The sequence below is a fragment of the Camelus ferus genome, chromosome 5, assembly GCF_009834535.1.
Source record: "Camelus ferus isolate YT-003-E chromosome 5, BCGSAC_Cfer_1.0, whole genome shotgun sequence".
Classification (NCBI taxonomy): Eukaryota; Metazoa; Chordata; class Mammalia; order Artiodactyla; family Camelidae; genus Camelus; species Camelus ferus.
This window is the reverse complement of record NC_045700.1, coordinates 94,832,439-94,856,543: the sequence shown is the minus strand read 5'-3', so window position 1 is coordinate 94,856,543 and position 24,105 is coordinate 94,832,439. Positions and strand designations below refer to the sequence as shown.

At 48.4% G+C, this 24,105-nt stretch overlaps 1 protein-coding gene across 50 annotated transcripts in view; it reads right to left on the bottom strand.

Moving 5' to 3' along the window:
• The window catches only part of LRRFIP1 (LRR binding FLII interacting protein 1), a 142,898-nt gene that overhangs the window by 45,162 nt on the left and 73,631 nt on the right, over positions 1-24,105 (bottom strand). For 13 of the 50 annotated variants that reach the window (XM_032480611.1, XM_032480614.1, XM_032480621.1 and 10 more), the window contains exon 2: positions 20,013-20,099. In XM_032480611.1, the coding sequence (XP_032336502.1) occupies positions 20,013-20,099 (87 nt within the window). Of the gene's footprint in view, positions 1-1,270; positions 1,331-4,747; positions 4,787-7,994; positions 8,046-8,592; positions 8,638-10,220; positions 10,269-13,531; positions 13,550-20,012; positions 20,100-24,105 lie in introns of all 50 variants that reach the window. The other 37 variants (XM_032480634.1, XM_032480633.1, XM_032480585.1 and 34 more) reach the window with 8 other exon arrangements.

The window sequence follows — 24,105 nt, the reverse complement described above, 5'->3', positions numbered from 1 at the left end:
TTCTCAAGTAACTTCCAGCTCTCAACTATGATTCTTTGTGATCAATATGGTGAGACTGTGCAATTAGGGTGAAAAGTTACTAATGAGTCAATATAACTTCAGGATTGCAGCTCTTGTCCTGTAATGCCAGCACTCAGCAGGGATGCTGAGCACAGAAAGCAAAGCTGTCAGCATCCCACAAGCCCAGAACGGCATGTTGCCTGCTTCTGGCTGGGGGTGCTGCACCACCTTGAAGAGAAACATAACAGAACCAGAGAACGTCCAAAGGCTGTCAGTGCAAAAGGCAACATGAATAGGAACACGCAGCCTTCAAACTGGGAGGGTTTTTAGTCTGGGAATGAGAAAAACTTAGGTGAAACAGAAGTGAATGCAATCCTTAATAGGGACGGGAGGGTAAAACTTCATCAGATGGTTTCAGAAAGCTCAGGTGGGGTTATGTTACCCCTCTGAAACCTGAAAATATAATTTAAATGCATATATGATATTTCTTAATAAAATATAATTAAGACAAATGAAAAGAAATACTATTTTACACAACTAGGAATATTACTACAAGAAAAAAAAGGAAGCACATGGAAGAACAGGAAAATTTTAGGTAATTTAATGTATAAGTGATCAGCAGCGGGTCATGAAACTGAATCCAAATGCATCGAGTTTCGCCATGTGAAATCCCCAGCCACCTCCTTGAGAAATCCTAAAGCCTTCCTTCACTTTTCTCTAACTCCCCTGCTGCTGGTTCCTTCCTTCTCTCCCTGCAGAGCACCCCTCTGCACCTTTTCTACCTCCCGCCCCAGAGCTGTGGGCCCTCCCGGCATTAGTATTCAGGGAAACACGGGCTGGAATATGAGTGTCTTTAAAATTACACAGAGAAGCGGGGCACTGTGGAAACGTCGAATTTAAGAATATTTGAAAGCTGGATATACTTAATATACACAGTCTACACACGCACATACACTTGGGGCAATGAAACAGTGAAAGGGCTAATATTTAATTCCAGCCCTTTTAATACATCAGCGATTCCTTTCAGTATTGACCTCCCACACTTAGGATGTCTGAAGACTAACAGTCTAAGAATGCCAACCAGTTGAGAAACATTAGCTTTCATTCTATCATGGGCTCGGAAAAAAAGGAGGGAGAGAGAGAGAGAGAGAAACAAGAGAACAACTATAGCACAGAAAAAAAAACCAAAGAAGCTAAATTAAGCAATATTTTAAATAAGCTTTGCGGCAAACTGTTTGAATTCTGTGTCATGCAAATTTACTATACTGACCCCGCCAGATCTTCTATTCAGGGACTGGGATCCATATAATTCTCCATCATAACCATTTGTCTGTTTCAGTGAAGAAAAGGAGAAAAACTGGTATCAGTGCAGAAAGGAAGACACAGGGACAGACTGGCAGGGAAGACTTAGCCGGGTGTGAACTGAGCTTGGGGGTGGAGCGGAGCGACAAGCCCAGGGGAGCACCCGGCCTGGCCAGCCCCCCAGCGCCTCCGCGCTTCCCACCTGCTTGCTGCATCTCAGGAGAAACCAGCGGAACTGGGGGCTCTCACTCGGAACTAAGTGTTTACCGCGGCGGTATAGCCTCTGTCTTAGCTTCTCATTCATCCAGTCTTTCTACTTTATTTTTTAAAATGAAATCTGAGGACCTATTTCCTAATCTCATAATTTGTTCTCCTGAGAATGATGAACTTAGCCGTCCACCTGCGTCCTTTCTCTTCTGAATTCCGAGCCAGAGCCGGGCTTTCTAGAACAGCTCTCCTTCACCTCTAAGGGAACTTCTGCTGATTCAAGGTAAGAGCTGACAAGTGTCAGGGACATAACCAGCTCTCATGACGGAAAGAGGAGGAGAGGTCCAGGCAACTGCTAAACATGGAAGGAGATGCCGGGGGCCCTGGACGTGGGTCCAGATTCCAAGTAGAAGCTTTGTCACGTGACCTGACGCAAGCTGTTTAATCCCCGGGAACCTCTCCTTCCTTGGCTGCGAAAATGTGCACAGTAAAGCGTACTTTACTAGGCCACTGTGAGGATTAAACCTGATCAAAACGGGTGTCCCCAGTGCCCAGAACGGTGTCCTTGTGCAGGACGTGCCAACTGGCTGGATCCGTGAACACGTGTGCACGGCCCCGAGCACTTTGGAAGAACGGATTCATTTCCTCGTTCAAAGAGCCAGGCACGTAACGTGCAGCCGGGGCGTGAATGAAGAGCCCCCGACGGGGGTTCCAGACAGATTACACGTCCAGACCCACGGAGCCTTGACTGTGGGACTACTTCCTTGTGTTACAGCTCAACAGCGAGTCCATTTCAGGTTTCTAAATGAAAAAGAGTACGTAGAAGTCCTTCAAAATCAAATCTGAAAGCTCAGTGAGTCCATTAAAACATTTCTGAAATAAGCCTGATGGTAAAAAAAACCTTTGGAGATGGGCAGGAGTTTTATTCAGCCTCATTTTCTTTTTCTCTCTCCACTGAAGAGAGTTATTTGAAATAATCTTGCCCGCCCAGGGCTTGTACATTTCAGACCTCCGCCTTACTCCTTTGACATCTGTTCAGAAACTAGTTTCCAGAAAAAAATTAATATAATATTGAGGGTTAACATCAATTTTAGATGACTTTTACTTTGCTAATAAATAAGGAAGAAAAATGTATGACATGATATACACCCTCTGGCTTTCCACTGCTGCTTATAAAACACAGACCGCTTTCGAGGAATTTTCCCTTTTGGTCTTCTCATTCTTGAGTTTGGCCCGCAGCACAGAGCAGAGGGTGGGTGGAGGCTGGCACATAATCCCTCATCTGTCTGTCTCTCTTGGCTTTCCATGAATATGCAGGAAAAACCTTTATTCTGAAGGCTTTGTTGGGGGGAGGGTGTAGCTCAGTGGTAGAGCACATGCTTAGCATGCACGAGGTCCTGGGTTCAATCCCCAGTACCTCCTCCAAAAATAAATAAACAAGCCAAATATCTCCCCCTAAATTTTTTTTTAAAAATAAATTGAAAAAAGAAAAGATCGAGTGAAAGCTTTGTGGAACAGCCACACTTCTCTGTTGTACTGAAATTCTTTCATGGAGAATACACTCCTACGACATCCCCCCAAACCTACATTCCTCACTGACAACAGCTCTGCAGTGAAAAGGCCTTGGACCTTCTTAAAGAACGCCACCCACTTTCCCCTCTCAGACAGTTTTCCTGGGCTGTATTTAGATGGAGGGAGCTGTTTTGAGGTGGCATAGCAGGGTAAAGAGTTGAAAATTAACTGCAACAGCATGAGAAGCAAAGCCCACTGAAGGCACACCGACTTCATCTTAAGTCAGGTCTCTGATGCTCAGTTAGCTTTGCTCTACGGAATGTGCTTTTCCCAACATGCCTCCCTGCACAGAGCACCTGCACTGCGGTCACCTGGGCCCCGTCCTAGGGGATCAGAACACCTGGAGGCCCAGAAATATGCATTGTAACAACCCCCCACCCCGCCGGGGAACTTTATACACAGTAACACTGAGAAACACTGCTCTAAGACAGCACAAAGTAAAGAAGACATTCACAGCAATCAGCGTTTTCTAAAAGAAGATAAGTAAGCCAGAAGAAGAAACACTCTCTCAAAACCAGTTATTCTCATAGTAATTTGGGATTAGTCAGCTAACAACCACCACGCAGTGCTATCAAAGCATCCACCAGCTTCACATGTGACCGTGCAGCAGTCAACCATGCAAATTAATAGTTCTAGATATTTTTCTACTGAGTCAAAAGACAGATCACCTTCAAAAGCATTAGAGGTGGGGAACTAAATAAGAAAGGCAAAAATCAAAGCTTTCAAGTTGGCCTCACAGTGGAGAAGAGCAGCCCCCAGGACACTCAGGGACAAGGGTGCTCTGCAGGCGTGTGGCCCTGTTGGTTACCATCTTGAAGGCTAACGTGCATTTCAAGAACAGGAATTCGCGAAACAATTTTTCAATGCAGTGGAATGAACGAAGCACAAAGGCCTTCTGGAAAAAGGCCTCCAAGTGGCAAAGCACGTAATCTGCTACAATAGCTTCAGTGCTGAGCCTCTTCAATGCCGAGCGTGGTTAAGGCTGAGATTAAATTCCTCCTCCTTTTAGAGGCATTTAGGCTCACAGGTTTTCAGAAAGCATACGGTGCGGAAACTCCTCTAGACGGAGCAAGGGCAATTCTGAATTTAAATCCAAAGGCTTTGTTTTTGTTACTGGAAGAGAGTCTTTCTCAAAGAGCACCTTCTGGCCAAACAGCCAAATTGGACATTCTATTTGAACGGATGCAGATTAGGAAAATGATACATTTTTCATTAGATGAAATGACTTTAAAGCTAATCTTTTAAGGAAAAGTAGAGGCATTCTTGGGAATTCTCGATCTGATTTGAGGCCCCTGGAAGAAGACACCATCTTTTCCATCTTAGTATCTGCGGCTGCCGGCCAGTGCCTGGCAACCAGTGGCGCTCCCGGACCGCCTGGTGAGTGAGGCGTTCAGGCACCCACACCTGGGCTCCTGGGCCTGCCCGCAAGGACCAGAGCTGCACCCAGGGGGCTCTGGGAAGAGGAGTGCTCACTCTGGTGGGTGCACCTCCCTCTTGCTCTCAGTCCCCAGGTAAGGACTGGTGGACGGCACACGTGTCTGTTCAAACAAAGACGTCCTTGGCTTTCTAGACAAATACCCATGAGATTAGTGGAACACCATAGGTTATTTTATCTGCCACACAACACTGTTAGGATCACGCCACAAAGTCTCTCCAACTATCTCACCCAGGCGTAGGGTCCCCCATACTCCAAGTCAGGCTGAGACTGGCAGTAAAGATGGAAAAGAAAAACAACAGGAAATAGTTGCCAAAAATCAATTAAAAAGCTCAGTAAAACAGAAAAACATAAAACACAAACCAGGCAATCTGGAAAATCTTAACAAAATTACATTTTTTTCAAGACTTCTTGGATCTCATGTGCATTGACAAATGCAATTACGTTAGAATGACGGCTACCATAAAATCCATTAACAGTAAATGAATTTCCCTCCATGGCAAATGTTGCTATAACCCATGAAATCTGAGGCAGTTTGAGCGATCCCATTTCCTCCTCTGCTAATAATTTTATTTATATTAGGCAAGAGGTGAACAGATGCAGCATACTCAATCTTTTAAATAAAGAAAATTAAGAACGTAGGTTATCTCAATCTAGATCTTCTGAGAATGTGCATACGAACACCAGGAAAGTAAAATTTCTTCCATTTTTAAGGGTTTATCATCACTGTCAGTTGAATGAAGAAGGCCTGTGTTTTGAGAAAGTCAAGAGACAAAATATATGGTTTTTGAACTTTGCAAACTAAAGATTTCAGAATATTGAAATGCATGAAGCACAGGGACAGACCGAGGAGAGACTCCCGCAGCGGGGCAGTGGGAGCCTTGAGCTTCCGGGCCCCAGAGGGGCTTGGGGGATGGATGCTGGCCCCGGCCCTGAGCAGGCCTCCTGTGAAAATGAGGAGGTTTGACTCTCATCTCCAGGACCCAAGTTCTCAAGGTCTGTGGTTTCTGAAGAGAGTTATTTCTTTAGATGGAGGGCATCACGGGCAAAATTAGTGTAGCCAACCACCGGCTAGCAACAAAAACCGCATTTGCTCCCGACTTTCCGCTTTCTCCCTCTCTCTTACTTACATCCTCACTGGGGACCTCCCCTAGAAAACTGTGTATCCTGAAACAAATAGGCTGGACATCTTGGCGAGGTGTGGTGTCCAGCACAGAAATTTAACTCATTTCTGGTTAAAATCGTTGAAAATGAAATAAATGCTAAAAACACCCTAACAATCACTAGTAGCACAATAATTTAAAACTCTCCGGGGTCAGGAAACCTTCTGAGAGGCTTAAAGTGACAGGTTATTCTCCTAGAAAAATGCAAGTACATACAGAATCTCAAAAACAATTTCAAGGAGGATCACAGATTGAAAATGATAATTTGATAGAGATTTGGGTTCTTCCTCCAAACTCTCTCCTATTCTCTCTTGAGCCTGAATTAATCAGGTTTGCTTTCACTGCATCAAAGCTCCCCTGTCCAGCTCACCAACATCCACGATGCTGAGAACAACGGTCACGCGAGTCCTATGCTCACGTGATCCTCCCCTCCTTGAAAGCGTATCTTCTTCACTTGGTTTCAAGGACCCAACCTTCTCCTAGGCCTGCTCAGCAGCTGTAATTTCAGTCTGTTGTCTACAGATTCTGCAAGATGAGTTTTGCGTTGATAATGTTTCAGTTGCATAAATCTTGCTTCCTTTTGCGGGAATCAGGTCGGGAGGGTCTATGAGGAAGTTACAACCATATGGCGAGGGAGAAAGTTTCAAACAGCAAGGAAGCTCTTTAACTGACTTCACCGCTGAACTGTAACTTTCTGGCAAAATCACTATGGCTCTGCTTTTGGCACTGCGAGGACAATGACAGTTAACAGCATAACTGCAGTGTACAGCTGTCCTTCAGCATCCACGGGGGACTGGTTCCAGGACCCCCACAGACACCAAAATCTGCGATGCTCAAGTCCCTTATAAAACGGCATGGTATTTGCACATAACCTACGCACACCCTCCCTGAAAGATGACTTTCAGTCATCTCTAGATGGCTTATAATACCTAATACAAGGTAAACACTATGTGAATAATTGTAAATACAATGGAAGTGATACGGAAACAGTTGCCAGTGTGACAAATTCGAATTTTGCTTTTTGGAATTTCTCCCCTGCTGCGTAGCCTTGGGCGTGTCATCTAACTTTTTAGTCTCAGTCTTTCAATAATACGAATTTAATATCTACATTGCAAGGTTGTGAAAATTAAGCAGAACATAGTAGAAGCACCTAGAACATAAAAAAAAAAAATTCAGCCTGTGGTTGGCTGAATCATGCGGAAACTGGCACAAGGGGATACGGAAGGCAGACTGTGTCACCTTCACGGTTTACTGTTATAAACAGCCAAAGTAAATGCCCATTTCGTGCGTATATAAAGGAGGTCCAGGAGTGATATGCTTTAACCGTCACGGTGATTAAAAACGAGACTTCGGCTGTATCTAGTCCTTCAGTAAAATAGAGCTGGCTACGCTGAGACCAAACTATTACCAGCAGTGAGATGCATCTCTAACCCAATGCTGAACTAAACGCACATGCGCAGATTAATTTACTGACTCAAAGAACTAAGCAAAAGAACAATTTCACTTCCCAATGTTTTTAAGTATAATTATGAAGGTTTCGGGAATGTTTGAGGGAAAAGTGTGCATTTGTGTTCATCAACCATCAGCCTCTCAGGGATGAAGCGCTTCCATTCCAGCTGATGAAAGGAAAGGCTCCTGAAGCTGACTGGCCCCGGGCCGGACGGAGCCAACCTGCTCCGATTCTCCTCCAGGCAGCCTCCCACAGCTTTCAAGGGGCTGCACAAAACATCGCTGAATAGTAGTTAATTTAACTCTTGTGCTGCTTTAACCGGGATTCCAGTTTGCTGGGCAGCATGTACACACACAGGCACACGGACTTCTGTCAGGGCTGACCGCGCCCCGTGCCTCCACGCCCCCTTCATCCCACCACAAGATGGCGTAGTCAAAGCAGGCAGTTCTGTGATGTGGACAACGGGGGAAAATGGTGACTTCCACTCTTGGGGGGAAAGACACAATAAAAGTGCCTGTGTGTGTGTGTGTGTGTGTTGCTTTCTTTTTTTTTCTTTTGGCGATGGGGAGGTAATTAGGTTGGTCAGTTGGTTGGTTGGTTGGTTGGTTGATTTAATGGAGGGACTGGGGATTGAGTCCAGGACCTCGTGCATCTACCTTCCCCCAACAAGTGCTTATGCTTATTAATAATCTCTCTACACAACAAAAAACATCCCAACATTGAATAGATTTTAAAGAAGCATCCCATCAGTGAGACACTGACTGTGAGGCCACAGGATAACAAACAAGAACTGGAAGGCAAGGACGGAAGGGCGTGAACCTGGACACAGACTGGACCATGCAAACTCAGACATCCTGTTACTGACCCTCAGGCTTCCACGGCTACCCACTGACATGCGTTCATCTTCATCAGAAGCCTAGTGAGAGAAAGGATGAAAACAACCATGAGGAGACAATGTGACAAACACATAGAAACCACGTCCAGCTCTCAGAGGGCAGCGGCTGAGCCCACGCTCAGCCGTGGGCAGATCAGCCCCTCTGAAAATCTCAGTGGACGTGAACCTAGGTCTTCACCAGATGGGCTTTGCTTGTGCACCTCTGTCTAACAGAGGGCTGCCTCTGGATTATGTGGCTTCAAATTAATTTCATTGAAGTTGTGGAGTTTACTTGGCTGGTAACCTACACATACAGACCTTAATGTTTATTACTCTGCAAATCATTCGTGGGTATTCAGTAGCAAAAAGAAGTTCAAAAACTGTCATGAACACATTAACACTCAGAAATTTTTCAAACTTAGGTCAAAATGCTAAAAGCTGAGTTCACAGTCTTTGTTTAGGTAATGGTATCAGTGTTAGTTAATTTCTTTCATAAGATATATATATATATGGACAGAGAGAGAGAGAGAGAGAATTTATGCATTTCAGCCATGCAAACCCGTGGGTAATGAAGGGGCCCAGTACTAACCGATGTGTTCCTTCTGGATCTACGTGAGTAGCGCTCACTGTCTTCCTACCAAAGCAACAGAGGAAACAGCACAGAAAGGTCAGAGGCAGACACAGGAGAAGCCTTCCACAGTCCCATTGCGTTGTAACACAGTATCTCTGATGTGAATGTCAAACAAATATTTTCTTTGCTTTTGCATAAAGGCTTCAATTGTAACACTGGGGGAAATATTTTCTGCTAAGGGTGGGGACGGAGGACTTCAGCACACAAATTACTAACATATTTCATTTTGGCTTTAAAAACAAGTGGGTGTTGAGTGAGAAATTGAGTGAGGAATTTTTTTTCCCTAATCTATAATCTGATCCATTTAAATCGACCTATTTTTTTCCCCTTACATTCAGAACCTTATTCTCTTCAGGAAGCAGAAGAGAAATCATTTCCTTAAGAGAGCTAATAAGGATGTCAGCCTCTCTACTGTTTTTTGTGCATTCTAAGATGCACACAGTTCTTTGCATTTGGACATCTCTGAAGCTGGGGCACATCTTAACTTTGATTAAAGTTGCTCACAATTTTAATTAGCAACATTTTTTTCCTTTCTCAGTGGTATAAAAAAACAATGACACATCTTTTAACTGTGTCTTAAGATTTGATAAAAATACATCTGCCTGTGCCATATAAGCCTAAAATAATGGTTTACGCTTACCAGAGGTTGAAGTTAATAATTTTTTAAATAGAGGGACTGTGTGCTTTTTCTATTTTCAGCAACTATTCGTCTATGTTTACACAGGTCTCTAAGCTGTTAGGAGGTAATTTATACACCTTTAGATTATTTCATGCATAAGGGACATTTAAGAGGACATTTCCACACTGGCCAGGTTCTCAAATGCTACATGATGTCAACAAGGTGACCAGGACGGGAAGAGGTGGATGAATTCCTAAGAGAAGGAGTGAAGCCGTGTCTCTCGGGACCAGTGGGCAGCTGGCGGAATGCCCCCTCTTCTAGAATCTCCCATTGTGGGGTAACACCTCCTCCGGGAGGCTCATAAGGATGGGCATCATTAGGGTGAGGGATCGACCAGCTTTTAACTGACTCTGGAAGACAGGTAAGCGGTGCCAGGGAATGGTGTGAGAAGGTCACGGCACTTTCTCACCAAACAAGAGTGGTTTCTCAGGCACAGCGGACGAGGAGGGGGGGTACCCAACAGCGAAGGCGGATACGGTCGTGATGAGGGTGACTGGGCAGCTGACCACAACCACGAGTGAAGGAAACAGAGCTGGGTCCCCACTAGAGCTGGCTAGGTGGGACGGTCACCGGAAAGTTCACGCTGGGGGACGCCCACCTAAGGGTCCCGAGAGCAGAGTCCTCTGCAGGGGAGGTCGGGAGGCGGTGGGGGTGGGGACCCCCACAAACGCTGGCCTGGAGACTCCAGGAGCAGCTGCTACTGAACAGACCTGACAAAGTGCCTGGCCGGGGCCGTTTCTAACCAGGCTCCCCGTGGGAGGTAAACCACCAGGCCAGATGCAGCAGTCCCTGGAAGGAAGCCTCCCAGTATTGGATTAGGGGCAGCAGGAACCTAGCATGGAATTAACCCGGGCGAGAATCGCATCACAGACCCTTTAAGCTTCTGAAAGTCATTTTCAAGGCCTACCATCCATTGCTCGATGTCACCCCACTTCGTATCCAGCCCGTAGTATTTCTACAGACAGAAAGGAAAGAAAATTAGGCAAGAAGTGAAACGGGAAGTGTGTTAGACACTGTTCTGACACGCATTTCCAAGTGCTGCCCAAGCCACCCGCGGAGGGGAGCAAGCCAAGGCGAAGCCGGGAATAACGCGGCCGGGCTCTGCGGAGGCAGCCGCCCCCCGGGAGGCCTGGGGCCCCATCCCGCTCCCTCCGGGCAGGACAAGAGGGCCCAGGACAGTGCATTCCTGGGGCGAGGGGCGGCCTCCGTAGAGACCAAGAATTTCAACTGAGCCCAACAGCATCTCAAGCCCCTCTGCAAAGCGATTCATGCCTTCAGAGCCATTCTCCTGCAAGAATAAAACACTGTTTAGGAGAAGCAGAAGCTGACAGCCATGCCCATGTTGCTACAACAGGAATGCGAAAACCAGAGGAAAAGCGGGAGAAGCTGTGCGATGCCCCTAGGTTTCTGGTACGCTTGCTCCAGCTACCTGATAGCGGGGCTAAATTTAGGCCCCGGGAATGCCCGCACTGAGGCTGTCTTCACAGCACGCCACTCAGCAACGCGGCCAAGCAGTCTGCTGCAGAAGAGGTCCTGGCCCAGGGGAGAGACACTGCATTTGGCCTTTTCTTTCGCTAACACCCCCAGGTTTTATCCTCGCTTGTCTAAACCATGATGGCCCAAGTTAAAATTAGAAAAGCAGATTCAGTGGCTACTATTATTCCTAAATACAGCAATCCCGCATTTAGGTGGGAAGCCAGGTGTGGTCTCAAACAACGGGGCTTTGCTCTTGTCCTCACCTCTCCCTCAATTTCCAGTCAGAAAATCAAAAACAACCAGCCAAACCTCCATATCGTAAAACACGGATGAGAGTTCCCTCCTGCAAGTTAAAAGCTCATCACTGGAAGGAGAAGTCTGGATGTGAGAAGGACAAGCCAATTTCTGAAGCTGTTTTACAATTACCAAAGCACGCTGCGGCTGTGTCTGGTTGTTTCCGTTTACTCTGAGGGCTGGCCAGGTTTAACCTACATGGCTTTCCGATGGTCTTGCCCCTTCCTCTTAGAGATGGTGGTAAGAAGAAAATTGGAAGAAGAAAATTAGGAGGGAGAACCTGGCAACTCTTTAACAATTCCACCAGCAAGAGCTCAAACGTCAAGAGGACATAGTCTTTTTCTGTAAGTCCCTTTCCTGAGGCTATAAATCGAGAAAGGGAATAAAAGCAAGCACTGCCCCAGGTCATGTTTTAATATCGGTTTAAGTGAAATGCCACAGCTGACAGCTATCTGGGACCCAATTCACGTTCCCCAAACTCGCGCTGTCAAATTCCAGCAGGGGACGTGTGATGCCGTCAACCCTCCCTGGACCCTACGGCTTAGTCACAAAGACGGAAAGAAAACGTTTTGTTTTTAAAAGGAGGGAGCCTACATAAAATCGCAGAAAGTAAATTCCAAAAGATGTGTCATTAGTTTTTCTATTTCCAAATTTTCCTTTTTTTTTTTTGCCAATTCTATACCTCTATCAAATCCTGCATCGCTCTTTTTTATGATAAAAGTAAGACACAGCGTGGAACGGCTTTCGTCGAGTTCACAGATGGCCGTGTAAACACCTGCTGGAACTGCAGCTGCAGGTCCTCTCCTTCCGTGGAGGGAGGACGCCCGCGGGAACAGTTAGTGGGGTCAACCAGCAGTCCTGGGGTGAGCGAGGCGGCAACACGGCAAACTGCAGAAAGTGCGCAAGATTTCAAACGGAAGCCGCGATGATTAGCCGGTGAGTCATGCAGAGGGAAGCGAGAGCCGCGCGGGTGCAGAAGGTGCCTGACTTTCAGAAACAGCTTTGATTCAGCAGAAGAGAGACGTGATGCCCAAGAGCCAACGGGCCGGCAGAGAACCTTACTGCCTCCTTTTCCTTTTCCCGGGTCTCAGAGACAAGGAGAGCCTTCCCTTCCGGGCTGCACATCTTTACTATAAACGTGTGTACCCGCCTTTACACGGAGGGCGTCCTGAGCTCCCTCCAGTTTTACCTGGTATACAGATGGCTGTTCTGACAACGTGCTAATGGCCTATCCCCGGGGAGTTAGAAAGAAGAAAACAGTCTTGACTCAGCCCAGACGGGAATGACTCAAAGTGGAACGGACAGATGAGAGTCCCCGGTCTAGGCTTCAGGCAGTGATGTCCTGCTCCGCCGGTTACCGTGACGGCCCCCGGCTTCACCTTTTACCTGGTAAACTCCCACCTAGACCCTTGCTTTGATACACATTTCCAAGGGGACCCTGCAAAAACTAGCCACGTACAAAGAGATCCTGGCACCTGCCTAACTGGTTTCTTGACACTTTGGGGGACAGTAGTTATGCAGAGTGAGGGGGGCAGGAAGGAGAGGCAATTTGGAACTGGAGCTGGTAAAGCAATCTAAAGACAGAGTTTTAAATTTACTGACATAGTGTGTTTTAAGTGCCTGCACGTTCTAATCTATGAAATTAAGTCTCCTTGTTTTGATTTTCTTAGTTTCTCTAAAAGACAGATATAGTTCTTCTTTATCTGTAAATTTGTAAAATAAATTTTAAAAAAACTATTATAGACGTCCTAAGTAACAACAATTCATTCATGGGAAAGACTCACTGTCTACACTTTCTATAAATTCTCCGGGAACCGCTCACACTTTCCTTCATTATTGCTGCATCAGGAGTCAGTGACGGTGTTTTCTCTTTATTTTCTGTGTCTGGCCTGCCCACTGCCCTTACTTCTAAACCTCAGCTACTTCTACAAAACACTGGAACAGAAACAGAGATGCATGTTAGCACTCTGAACACTGGGGACAGAAAAGACAGGTCTGTTCTAAGCTATTGGATTTTATTGTTATATCATCTCTTTTTTTGCTCAGATTTTAAAATCAGTATGTAATAGTCTCTTATGGATGGCAATACGCACTGATATTTTAAATGTCTTCTAAGAAAATTATATGAAAGGATAATCTTCCTGTTTAAATATCTGATTTCAAAAGGTTTTTCCAAATTCTGAAGTGGGATTTTATTTTGTCTTAGAGGATTTTTTAATTTCTTGAGAAACATGGGGATGGGACAAGCAGTTCGTACAGAAGTGTGTGCGGACGGCTGCTTTTCATGGTGACCTGAGCATTCCTGTTCCAAGCAACTGACAGGCAAAGCAAAGAAGCAGTAAGAACTTGCATGTGTTTTCAATCAAAGGCGTTATTTCTGAAAGGTGAGCAGGCCCTTGGCAAGGGAAAAAGTGCATGCACATCAGGAAGCAAGAAGGAAGAGCCTACCTTTTGAACCTGATAGATCTATACAGGACAAAAGAAACGGAGAAAGAAATATAAAATCCAATTACAAAAGTAGAAACATCAGAGAGAAGAGTTCTGTAAATACTCAGATATGTGAATAAAAACTAGTAAAATATTAATTTAAAAAACTCTTGACGTCTCACTGAAGTGCTTCATAATTTCGTAACATTTTACATTCTATACGTTAGGTGTATTGGTGAAACACAGGCATTTCCACGTGCGTCTACAAGAACTGTGCTACCATTCTGATGCAGAAGTTTGTATAATCTGTTATTATTAATGGGAAAAAGACATTCACCTTCAATTTAAAATTTCTTTTCACAGTGATAAAAGTTTAACAAAACAAAAGTACAGAAATTTAATTGGAAAGTCAACTGGTCAAATTCACAAACAGTGAAGAAAACTGCTTTTATGTTCTGATTCATGCAGACAGAAATAAAACCAGGAAAGTTCCAGCCAAGTGGAATGACTACTAGACTATAACTGAAAAAATTTTAAAACGCTTATTCTCATACATGTTAGTTTGCTCTAGAGATTTCTCCTAATTTTGTAGTAAATCCCTGGGGAAGATGTACCTCCTTCATCCATTCATCCCCTCAATTCATCCATTCACTCCACAAAATTTTTACTGAATCAAGCATTGTTCAAGGCGTTGCCACAACGGTAAGACCTGAGACTTGGTGCTTCCAGTCTTATTTGGGTATGCATGGATGGATATATCCAACACTGGGACTATATTAAATGTTGTACCTCCAACAACGTTTATCAGGTCAGTAGCAACAAAAGAGATGCATCCTGATTAATCATCGTATCACCTGGTCATCGTACTGCCATTTTTTCCCCATCAGTGTAGGTTCTCACACAAAGTGAAAGGTTCACTTGCATTTCCCGAGTATCTACATATGCTCCTTAATGAGTCTATTAGAAAGGACTCATCCTTATAAACCCCTCAAAGCACAGCTAACGCTGTTGGTTCTCGCCACCTGCAGGTGAGAAAAGCCATCCTGGAGAGTGTGGGGGCTGCTAGGGAGGCGGGGGCTGCCTGGGCGGTCTGAGGTCTGCAGCCAGCCGGCGGCCCCCTTGTCCTCGGGGTGGGCACGTGGCTCACCTCCCCGCTGTGTGCGCTCTCCATGCTGGCATTGGAGGGTCCCAGGCACTGGTGTGGCTTCAACCACAACCCATCTCTGAAACCTGCCGATGGCGTCACTAGCTTCCTGCTCTCCTGAGCCCCCAGGGACAGTCACTGCTCTCCAGGCATTCACAGGCTCTGTCCGCCTGCAGGGCTGATCTCCTTGTCAAGGAAACCCTTGATCCTGCTTGGAAGCACCTGTGCAGAGGTGGGGTGGCTCGCCACCAGATGGAAACAGGGATGGTGTTTCTCAATTTTTACACCAAAATATAAACCCTACTACTTAAACACTGGTCTTCCAAAGCATATTCATTTCCACTTATTCAACAACTTAAAATGCCAGTGCCCCAGGCTATCAGATTGTATAACCTCAAATTGTGGTGCTAGGTCTAAGAATAGCCAGGCCCAGCGATGTGATATGCAATGATATGCAAAGGGGAGGCTGAGGAGTGCTGCCTGCACACCGTCCTCGGTCCTCAAAGCACAGCCCAAACCTGCAGGCTGGCCTCCCTCCTCCCTCCAGAGGCGCACACACACGGGTGCACACGTGCTCCCTCCCCCAGCCCTGGGCACGGGTCACGTCAAGAAACAGCCAGATGGGGGAGGGTCTAGCTCAGGGGTAGAGCGCATGTTAGCGGGCACGAGGTCCTGGGTTCAATCCCCAGTACAAGGAAGGAAGGAAGGAAGGAAGGAAGGAAGAAACAAAAAGAAAAGAAAAGAAACAAAAAGAAAAGAGAAAGAAAGAAAGATAAAGAAAGGAAGGAAGGAAAGAAGGAAGGAAGGAAAGAAAGAAAAAGAAAGCTCTTTCCCTCTGTTACAGAGTCCCCCACAACGTAAAATCTCATGAGTGCATATGTAAGAAAGAAACAGATGAACAGCTGCTGACTCCCTGTTCTCTGTCACCCTCTGGCTGACACAATGGCTCGTTCTGTGTTTATATATAACGTGCCTGGAATCAGCAGCAGGGGAAAAACTGGTTTTTCCAGGTCTGCCTGCACTTGTAGAGTGCCGGGGCTCCATGCACGCTCCGGTCCAGCCGAGCGCCCACGCTCTCAGCCGCCTCTAATCCCGGGGTAACACGCGGAATCGGCCCCTTGGGTTGACTGTTGACTACATACATGATTTGGGGGCAGAAGGTGTACCAGGAAGACCACAAGCTTTGCAGTTTTTCAGTTCTAGATTTGAATCCTGGCTTGGCCCCTTTCTCAGCTTCTGGGAAAACTGTCTAATCTGTCTGAAGTCTGTTTTTCTTACCGGTCGATAAACTCGGACAGATCCCCCTCACGGACTGTGCCGGTACCCAGGCTCACGCTGCCACGTGCCAGGGGCTCCAGTGTGTCCCAGCCGACCCCCACGGCCCCACCCCAGTCCTCTTGGACTATTAATAAAATAAACACCTATTTTATTATAAACCTTTCAAATCCCTTTTCTGAGGAAGCAGACATAAACTTTAGATGGCCATGCTCTCCTGTCCCAAAGATGCTAAATTTACGATAGCGAGTCTGTCCTCAGTGTGAATCGTTGCTGCGGGGCGAACAAATCAGTACAGCCCGCAGGCCAGGGCCCGGGCCTCCCTCTCCATCCTCCAGCCCTTCCGAGATCTGGCTCTCATCCCCCAGGACGCCTTCCTGCCTGGCCCGGCTCTCCAACTGGCAGCTTCTTCCTTCAGCGTCCACGCTCGCTGTGCCGAGCGGAGTTCGCGTCTCTGTTTCCTCCCTGACACGTGCAGGGCTCCCACCTGCGGTGTCATCCCCCACCCATGGTTCACAGCACGGGGCTGGGCCATCACGACTGTGGTCTGCTCCTGAGGGAGGGCTGAGTTCCGCCCAGAAGGCGCCTTCCCTGTCTCCCTGCCTGTCGTGGGCTCACAGCAGGGAGGACGAGGCGTTCTAAGGAACTTGAATTGTGATGAAACATTTTCATCCCCATGAACCACCTCAGTGTCATACTGGTAGAATAAAGAACTCCAGGATTCTCACGCCACCTACCAACCAAACGACACTTGGTTTGTTTGACCAAGGGAGGCAAACTGTGGCGTTTTTTTAATCTGGGTTCACAGGGTTTAATCAGATTTTCTCTGCAAAGGCCAAGGTCCCTAACAGGCACCAGACACCCGAGGGCAGGCCGCGCAGCACAGGGGCTGGGCTTGAATCTCAGCTCCTGCGGGGCTGCGTCATTTCAGTCCTCGGGGCTCCGCTGCCTTGTGAGTGTGGCGGGGCTCCCAGGGTCTGGCCGTGCGGCGGGGGCTGGTGGGGGAGGACCTTCCACACAGTCACGTCCCTGCTGACATCTGACGCCCATTTAACAATCCCAAAATTAACTGGCCAGGACTTAGTTTCCCATCCTTGGGTAGCAAATGTGTTTTTGCTGCTCAAAATATTGCAACAAAAATGCACGAGTTCAGCAACAGGTTACTGTCATGCTGCAGAATTAAAATGGAACAGAAGGGGACTTCCTTCGACTCAAAGGGAGAAAGGCCCATGAAATAGATGGTTTCTTACTTAGCTTAGCTCCTCTCAACTTTTATTTTCTAAATTAAGAAATTCTGCCAAAGAACACTGTGAGTAGTACTCTGGTTATGTTATCAACTATATATTTAATTCAATTCTGCCCATAATTAAAGACAGAATATATTATAATTTGGAAGACAGATATATACACACATACCATATAATTCATTTGCACCGTGGTTTTGTAGAAATTTTACCTTTGTATTTTTGGTGAGAGTAAGGTTCTCTTATTCGTGAGACGAATGATAAATGATTACTAACACCACCCTGAAAACCAAAGGCAGGGCCCCTGACAGGTTCACTGCCATCTCCTCCCAAGACCAGCTCCAACAGCAGAGCGGAGGAGACAGCCACAGGCCAGCAGAAACACTCCCCAGCAGGGGAGGAGGGCGCAGAGTGGGAACTCAGTCAACTGTGGCAAAAATCTCGGTGAGTAACAAAATGCTCTGGAAAACTCTTCCTATAGCGCTTTTCAGGCCTTGATATAAAAAAGGCTGGGGGCTGCAGAAGCAGGCGAGCGCGGATGAGCTGCTGTGAGGGCGGGGCTGCCGGCGCCGGGGGCTGGAGGACGCAGCACCCCCCCACCCCAAGCACTGTGACCAAGCAGCTGCCATAACCCCAGGCTTCCATGGCCGCTTGGCTTCCAGAGTGGGGAGGGGCTGGCTGCGTCCTGCTCACACAGGGGCGGGGAGCTACTGAACGTACAGGAATCAGGGTGATTCCAAAACCCCAGGTGACAGCGGCTCAGACAGTGGGTGGCCAAAGGTCTACAAAACAACCGGATCCATCCCCTTCCTCCGCCTCGCAGTCCAAGCACCTCTCCCCAGAGACTTTCCTGAAAACGTCTCTTAGCATGTCCTGTACTAATCACCCCTGGTCAGGTTCAAGTTCAGACCCCAGAGTTTGTTTATGGACGGGTATGAACCCTTAGCTGAGGTGACAGGGGAGGGGAGGTGCTGCAGGTGCCTTAGGAGCTTTCAGCCCAAATGTAAAGTCCAAACAGTTAACATGGAAATTCAGGAATCTCTACCTCCAGTTTTAAAATGATGAATCTGATTCCAGGGGGGTAGTGGGGAGGGAATAAGAAAATGCCGAATCCATGCTTGAGTAAATTAAGAGGAAAAAAAGGCACAAAAAAATTAAAATACCATACTAGTTCTAGAGGCAAAATATCATTAAAAACTAGAAGTTACAACCATGTGTGTATTTCCAGCAATGAGGGAGGACGTGCTGGTTGATCTACTTTCAAATGTTTGTTCAGCCTTCGTTCACATGTAAACGCAGGACCAGTGATACTACATTTGGTGGAGGTGTGGCTACCGCCCCCCTGCTCGGGCCACTGCCCAACATCACTGCTGCCGTCCAGTGTGGCCTTTCTCCCAGGGACTGCGTCCCCTCCGTCCCCATCACTCCCTCCCGTCACTGGGACCGACGTATGACTCTCCTGACTGATGTCCTGGGCTTGAGTTTCTAGTAATCCTCAACCCATTCTCTGAGGCACATGGAAGCGTGTTCATCCTCAGGCTCAAACCTGCCCATGCCCCTCCCCTGCGCACATATTTCCACGCAGGGTGACAAACTGGGCAGGTCGGGGATGACCGCGAACCCCTCACCCCTTTGGAGCATGTGACCTTGGGAATACAGCAGAATCTGCAATGGCTTTAAGAGAACAGAGAAACACAGATTTTTATCTGAACCCTCACACATTGGAGAATGCTGGCTCAACTTTGAAAATCTGGCTCTGTGAACCAAGCCAGACTCTGTAGGAAAAGTAGCCCCAGGGAAGGCAGGTGGCTCTCTCTCTCTCCAACACAGACCGTTCACATCTTCTGACCAAGAAGAGCCCTCCAGAGGGCCTGGCGTGCTGCTCCCAGACCCTGCGAGGGCCAGGCCACAGGAGGAGGTGGGGCCCACAGGCAGAGACTTACTTGCCACCGGGGCTTCAAGGTCACAGGAAAGCCCGTCTCTCTCCCTGCGAGTGAAAGAGCCCTCGCGCTGCCCACGTGGCTTCAGGCTAGAGCTCAGGACGGTGAAAAGGAGCAGCAAACAGCATGAACAGTGCTGAGCGAGCACAGCGCTCTCCGCCCTCCCGGGGACAGCTTCTTCCCTGGCTGTTCCATCCAGTGTTTGCTCTGCTCTCTGTGCCACAAACGAGCTTCAGGCCTCATGAAACCCATTAAAAAGTATAAAAAACAGAGGGGAAGTACTTCTTAAATAAGACTGGTTAGTTTAAAAAGATAATAATCTTCGGGAGTTCGAGTCTGCAGAGACGTACTATAAATAAGATAAACAACAAGTTTCTACTGTAGAGCACAGGGAACTATATTCAATATCTTGTAGCAACTTATGACGAAAAAAATATGAAAACGAATGTATGTGTGTGCATGGATGACTGAAACTTTATGCTGCACACCAGAAATTGACACAACATTGTAAACTGACTACTTCAATTTAAAAAATGCAAAAAAAAAAAAAAAAAAAGGGATAATCTGTTCTTCCTTCACATTTTAATTCAGAGGATGGGGATTCTGGGTCAACAGTCAGAACCAGCCCCTCTTGGCTCCTTCGGCCAGAAGACTGGGCTGGGAAGACGTGAGCAGCAAGTGGCTCTGTGCGGAGGCTCGTCCCAGGACCTGACGGGTCGAGTGTCCAGGACGGCACGTCTGGCATCTGAGCGATGGCGCACCCTGGCTCAATGCTGAACCAAAGTTGCAGGTACAAGTGCCTCTGGAGCAACGTCTGACAGACAGGTGCCCCTGTGCTTGGATGCTCTGCCTACAGGAAACACCCCTGAGAGAAGAACCCCCGGGGAGCCCAGCGTTACCTCCTTCTGCTGCCGCTCCAGCTCCTTCATCCTGATCTCTCGAGCCTCAGCCCTCGCCGCGCGCTTTGCCGCCAGTCTGGCCTCCGCCTGCAACAGACCCGGAGAGGGTTTATCAGAAGACAGACCAGCGGATCCTTTCCAGGACACGGTTAGCAATGATGCTCTCGTTCGGAGGGTAATACGTATACAGTCACGCACCACATGCATCAGAGTTAAAAGGGCTGTCAGAGTGACGTCGTGGTTACAGTAACAATGATCACGACCTTTTATGGAGCCCTTACTAAATGCCAAGTGGGCACTATTCTGAGTGCGTCAGACATACTCTGCCACAGACACCTCATAACAGCCCTATTGGGGAGACACTGTTCCCATACCCAGTCTGTAGATGAGGGAACTAGGGCACAGAGAGGGTAACTCACCCAAGGTCACACAGCCCAGAAGTGGCAGGGCTGGGCAGTCTGCCTTCCTCTGGAGCCAAGACAGATGCCCAGAGTACAGCATTACAGCTGGACAAGACCACGGGTCACCGGGTCCGCCCCTCCCTTCACAGAGTGGGCAGCAGAGGCCTGGAGGGGCTACCAGACCCACCCAAGGTCACAGGGCTGGGGCTCGGACCCTGCCGTCCAGAACTCCTGTCCAGCCTCCCCTCACTGCAGCCCACTGCCCTCGGCTTCCCCGGCGGCTCCCGCAGTGCTGGGAAGCCCCGCTTTCCTCAAGATGTCTAAGACGGGGGTGGAGCGGTGCCAGGGGGGTGCTAGGTGTTAGAAATGTCACACTGGAACAAAACCTGCCCCCCCACCCCGAACTACCTGTCAGCTTGCAGCTGATGTGCCACATTCTACTTGAGAGCATTTAAAGTGCTCGACCCGGACCCACGCACGCTGTGGGGCCCGGCACTTGAGCCCCGATTCCCGTTCTGCCAACCTCGTGCTCCTTCGCTATCGCAGGTGACACAGCAGCCCCAGGACGTAAATGGTGCAAGTGGACCAGGCTGCAGGTCTCCGGTGCCAGACAAATCCCTCCTCCTTCCCACTTCATTGTATTTTTTTTGGAGTCAGAGGTAATTAGGTTTTCACTTATTTATATTTATTTAACGGAGGTGCTGGGGATTGAACCCAGGACCTCGTGCATGCTAAGCACATGCTCTACCCCTGAGCTACACCCACCTCTCCACTTAATTATTTATGGGAATATACTTGTAATTCTTCCAACCGTCCTGACAGCTTTCAGACATCTCACTGTTCTCTAGATAATCTCAAAACGGAGCCACCGGAGATGGCCAGCGTGCGTCTGCCGTGGTAGGTGGGGCCCGCGAGCAGTGAGGTGGCCCGAGCGTCTCACTGTGCAGTTTCTCCCCACGGGCTGGGCACCCTGCACCGCAGGCTCACATGGGGACAGCGGGTCCTGATGTCAAGGACGTCCCTCTCCACAACCCCATAATCACATTGTATAGAATTACAGATTCATCTTCTTTCTAAATTCTAGTCTAAGTGGAAAAATGACCATCACTGATCTGACGGAGATGGGCTGGCTCATGTCCTTATAAGGAGTTCATTCTGTAAACTGCTTTGTTCACGTGGTTCCTCTATCAACCCAAGCCCGGGTCCTTCCAATTAAGGGTGTCAAAAACCACAACTGTATCAGGACTTTGATACTTCATTGCCATTCTTGATTTTCTAAACCATGTTACATTGTGATGGGCCACTGGCTTAGGACCTAAAAAAGGTCCAGCCAGACCCGAGGGAGAGGAGGGGAAGGCTGGACAGACTGACATCTGGCCACATGGACTTCCTCCAGCCCCGTCCATGGGCCAGCAAGAGGCCTCTGTTCACAGTGAGTGTAGCTGCCTCCCCGCCCTTCCTGGGGCTGGTGTGGGCTCCGAGCCTCTTGGCTCAGGGTCTAAGCCAGTGTAGACCAGGCAGCCACAGCCCAACAGCTTGGGGGGGGCGGTGGCTGGGGAGAGAGAAGGGAGGGCGTGGAGGAAGAGTAAGGGGGCAGAGGAGTGAGAATGTAAGTAGGGAAGGGGCTGCCGGAGGAGGACGGGAGAGAGGAGTGTGGCAGGCAGACTTCCAGGGTGGTTCCCGAGACTCCCGTCACTGACGCACATGCTCCACATGCTCCTCTTCCCAAGTGTGGGCAGAACTGTGAGTGTGACAGACGTCACTCCTAAGACTGGGTTACATTCTATTGCCAAGAGAAAGGCACTCCAAATGAAGGTCTCTCATCAGCTGACTTTGAGTTAATAAAAAGACAGCTGATTCTGGGTGAGCCTGACCTAATCAGGTGAGTCTCATAAAAGTAGGCCTGGAAGTCAGAGAGACTTTCCTGCTGGCTTTGCAAAAGCAAGCTGCCACGTGTGAGAAGGCCTGGGAGGGCCCATGTGACAAGGAATGTGGGGGCCTCTAAGAGCTGAAGGCCCCCAGCTGACAGCAGGAAAAGGGACCTCAGTCCTACAACCATAAGGATGAGAATACCACCAAGGACCACGTGAGCAGGCAACAGGCCCCTGAGCCCCAGAAAGGATGTAGCCTGGCTGGCACCTTGACTGCAGCCCTGGAAGGCCCTGAGTAGAGGACCCAGGAGGCCGTGCCCAGACTTCAGACCCACAGAAACTGTGGAAGGATAAATGTGTGTTGTTTTATGTCGCTCCGTCGGTGGGTATGTGTTTTGCAGCAACAGAGAACTGACAGGAGGAGGTGAGGTCTGAGATGACTCCCGCTCACGCAGCATGAGTGTCTCTGTGACCTGAGGGAGCCCGGCACCTGCAAGCTGACTTCCTCCCCAGTCTGTCTGTTTAGCCCCAACCCTCCTCTGGTCCAGCTCTGTTTAGAACCGGGGCAAAGATCCCTGAAGAGACCACTTATCTGAGCATGTAGTCCCTGCCTCCTGGTGTGGCCTCTCCACCAGACTGGCAGGCCTCCAAAACCACATTGAGTCAGAGCCCAGCTACCCTGGTGGGCCTCCCTCCCTCCAGGAAAAGGCTCCCGTCACTGCCCACTCCTCCTGGTCCTCACGTCCACCCAGTATGTCTGTCATGTCCACAAGGACAAGCCTTGATCTGAGGGACCTGGGCTTGGGTTGACAAAGGAACCACACGAATGAACCAAGTCATAGGACAAACTCCTTATGAGGACTCGAGCCTGCCAACCTTGAAGACAGGTCAACCGCGGTCAGTCTTCACCCCAGATTAGCATTTGAAGGAGATAAATAATTCAATGCAGTTCAAATGCCTGTAACCGTCACCACAGGCAGCACCTACATCTCACAGGGTTCCTGTATGACTCATACGTGGAGAACAGGCTCTCATGACACAGGAAGTGGTAACAACCAGGCTTGCTTCTGGGACTCTGGCTAAAAGTCAACGGATACATGGAGCAACATTTAAAGTGGCACAAAGCCCATGCGGAGCCAACTTCATTAGCACAACTCTAGCATCAGCAGAGCAGCCCTGACAGGCGGGGATGCCTGAAAGAAAAACCACATGCAGTTCTGACAACACCATACACCCTAAAACACTGATGTTGCCAAGAGCACGGAACAGCGAGACACAGAGCATCACGGATAATGATCATTAAGAGAGCAACAGAGGAAACGTTTGATAAGATCAAGTCATTAAATGAACAAAAAAATCCAGAGTAGCTGTGGCCCACCATGGTGGCCTGCAGGCGCCAAGTTCATCCCCCCCCCCCCATCTCGTGGGAGGCCCAGCCCTGCCCTCCGGTTGCCAACTGCTGGGGAGCAGTTCCGGGGCTCGGTGTGCCCCCGGCCAGGGCTCTGGTGTGCAGGACAAACCCATCTCGGACTGGCACTTTTGTAAAATATAAACTCACATGGTTGAGGTCACCACCGTGTCAGATTGTTTGAGTTTCCAAACGCATGCTTTCACCTTCCGCTCCTCACCTGCAGGGGACTGCAGCTTCCTGGCCGTCACCAGGCAGGCCGCCCCTCCAGGCCATGTGGCCTCAGTGCTGCAGAGACAGGCGGGGAGGGACTTTCAAAGTGCAGTTTAGGGCCCCAGCCTCAGCGGGTGCATACAAAGCAATCAGGGACCGTGTTCGAGTGACAAGGGCTACAGTAGGGGGAGAACACGTGC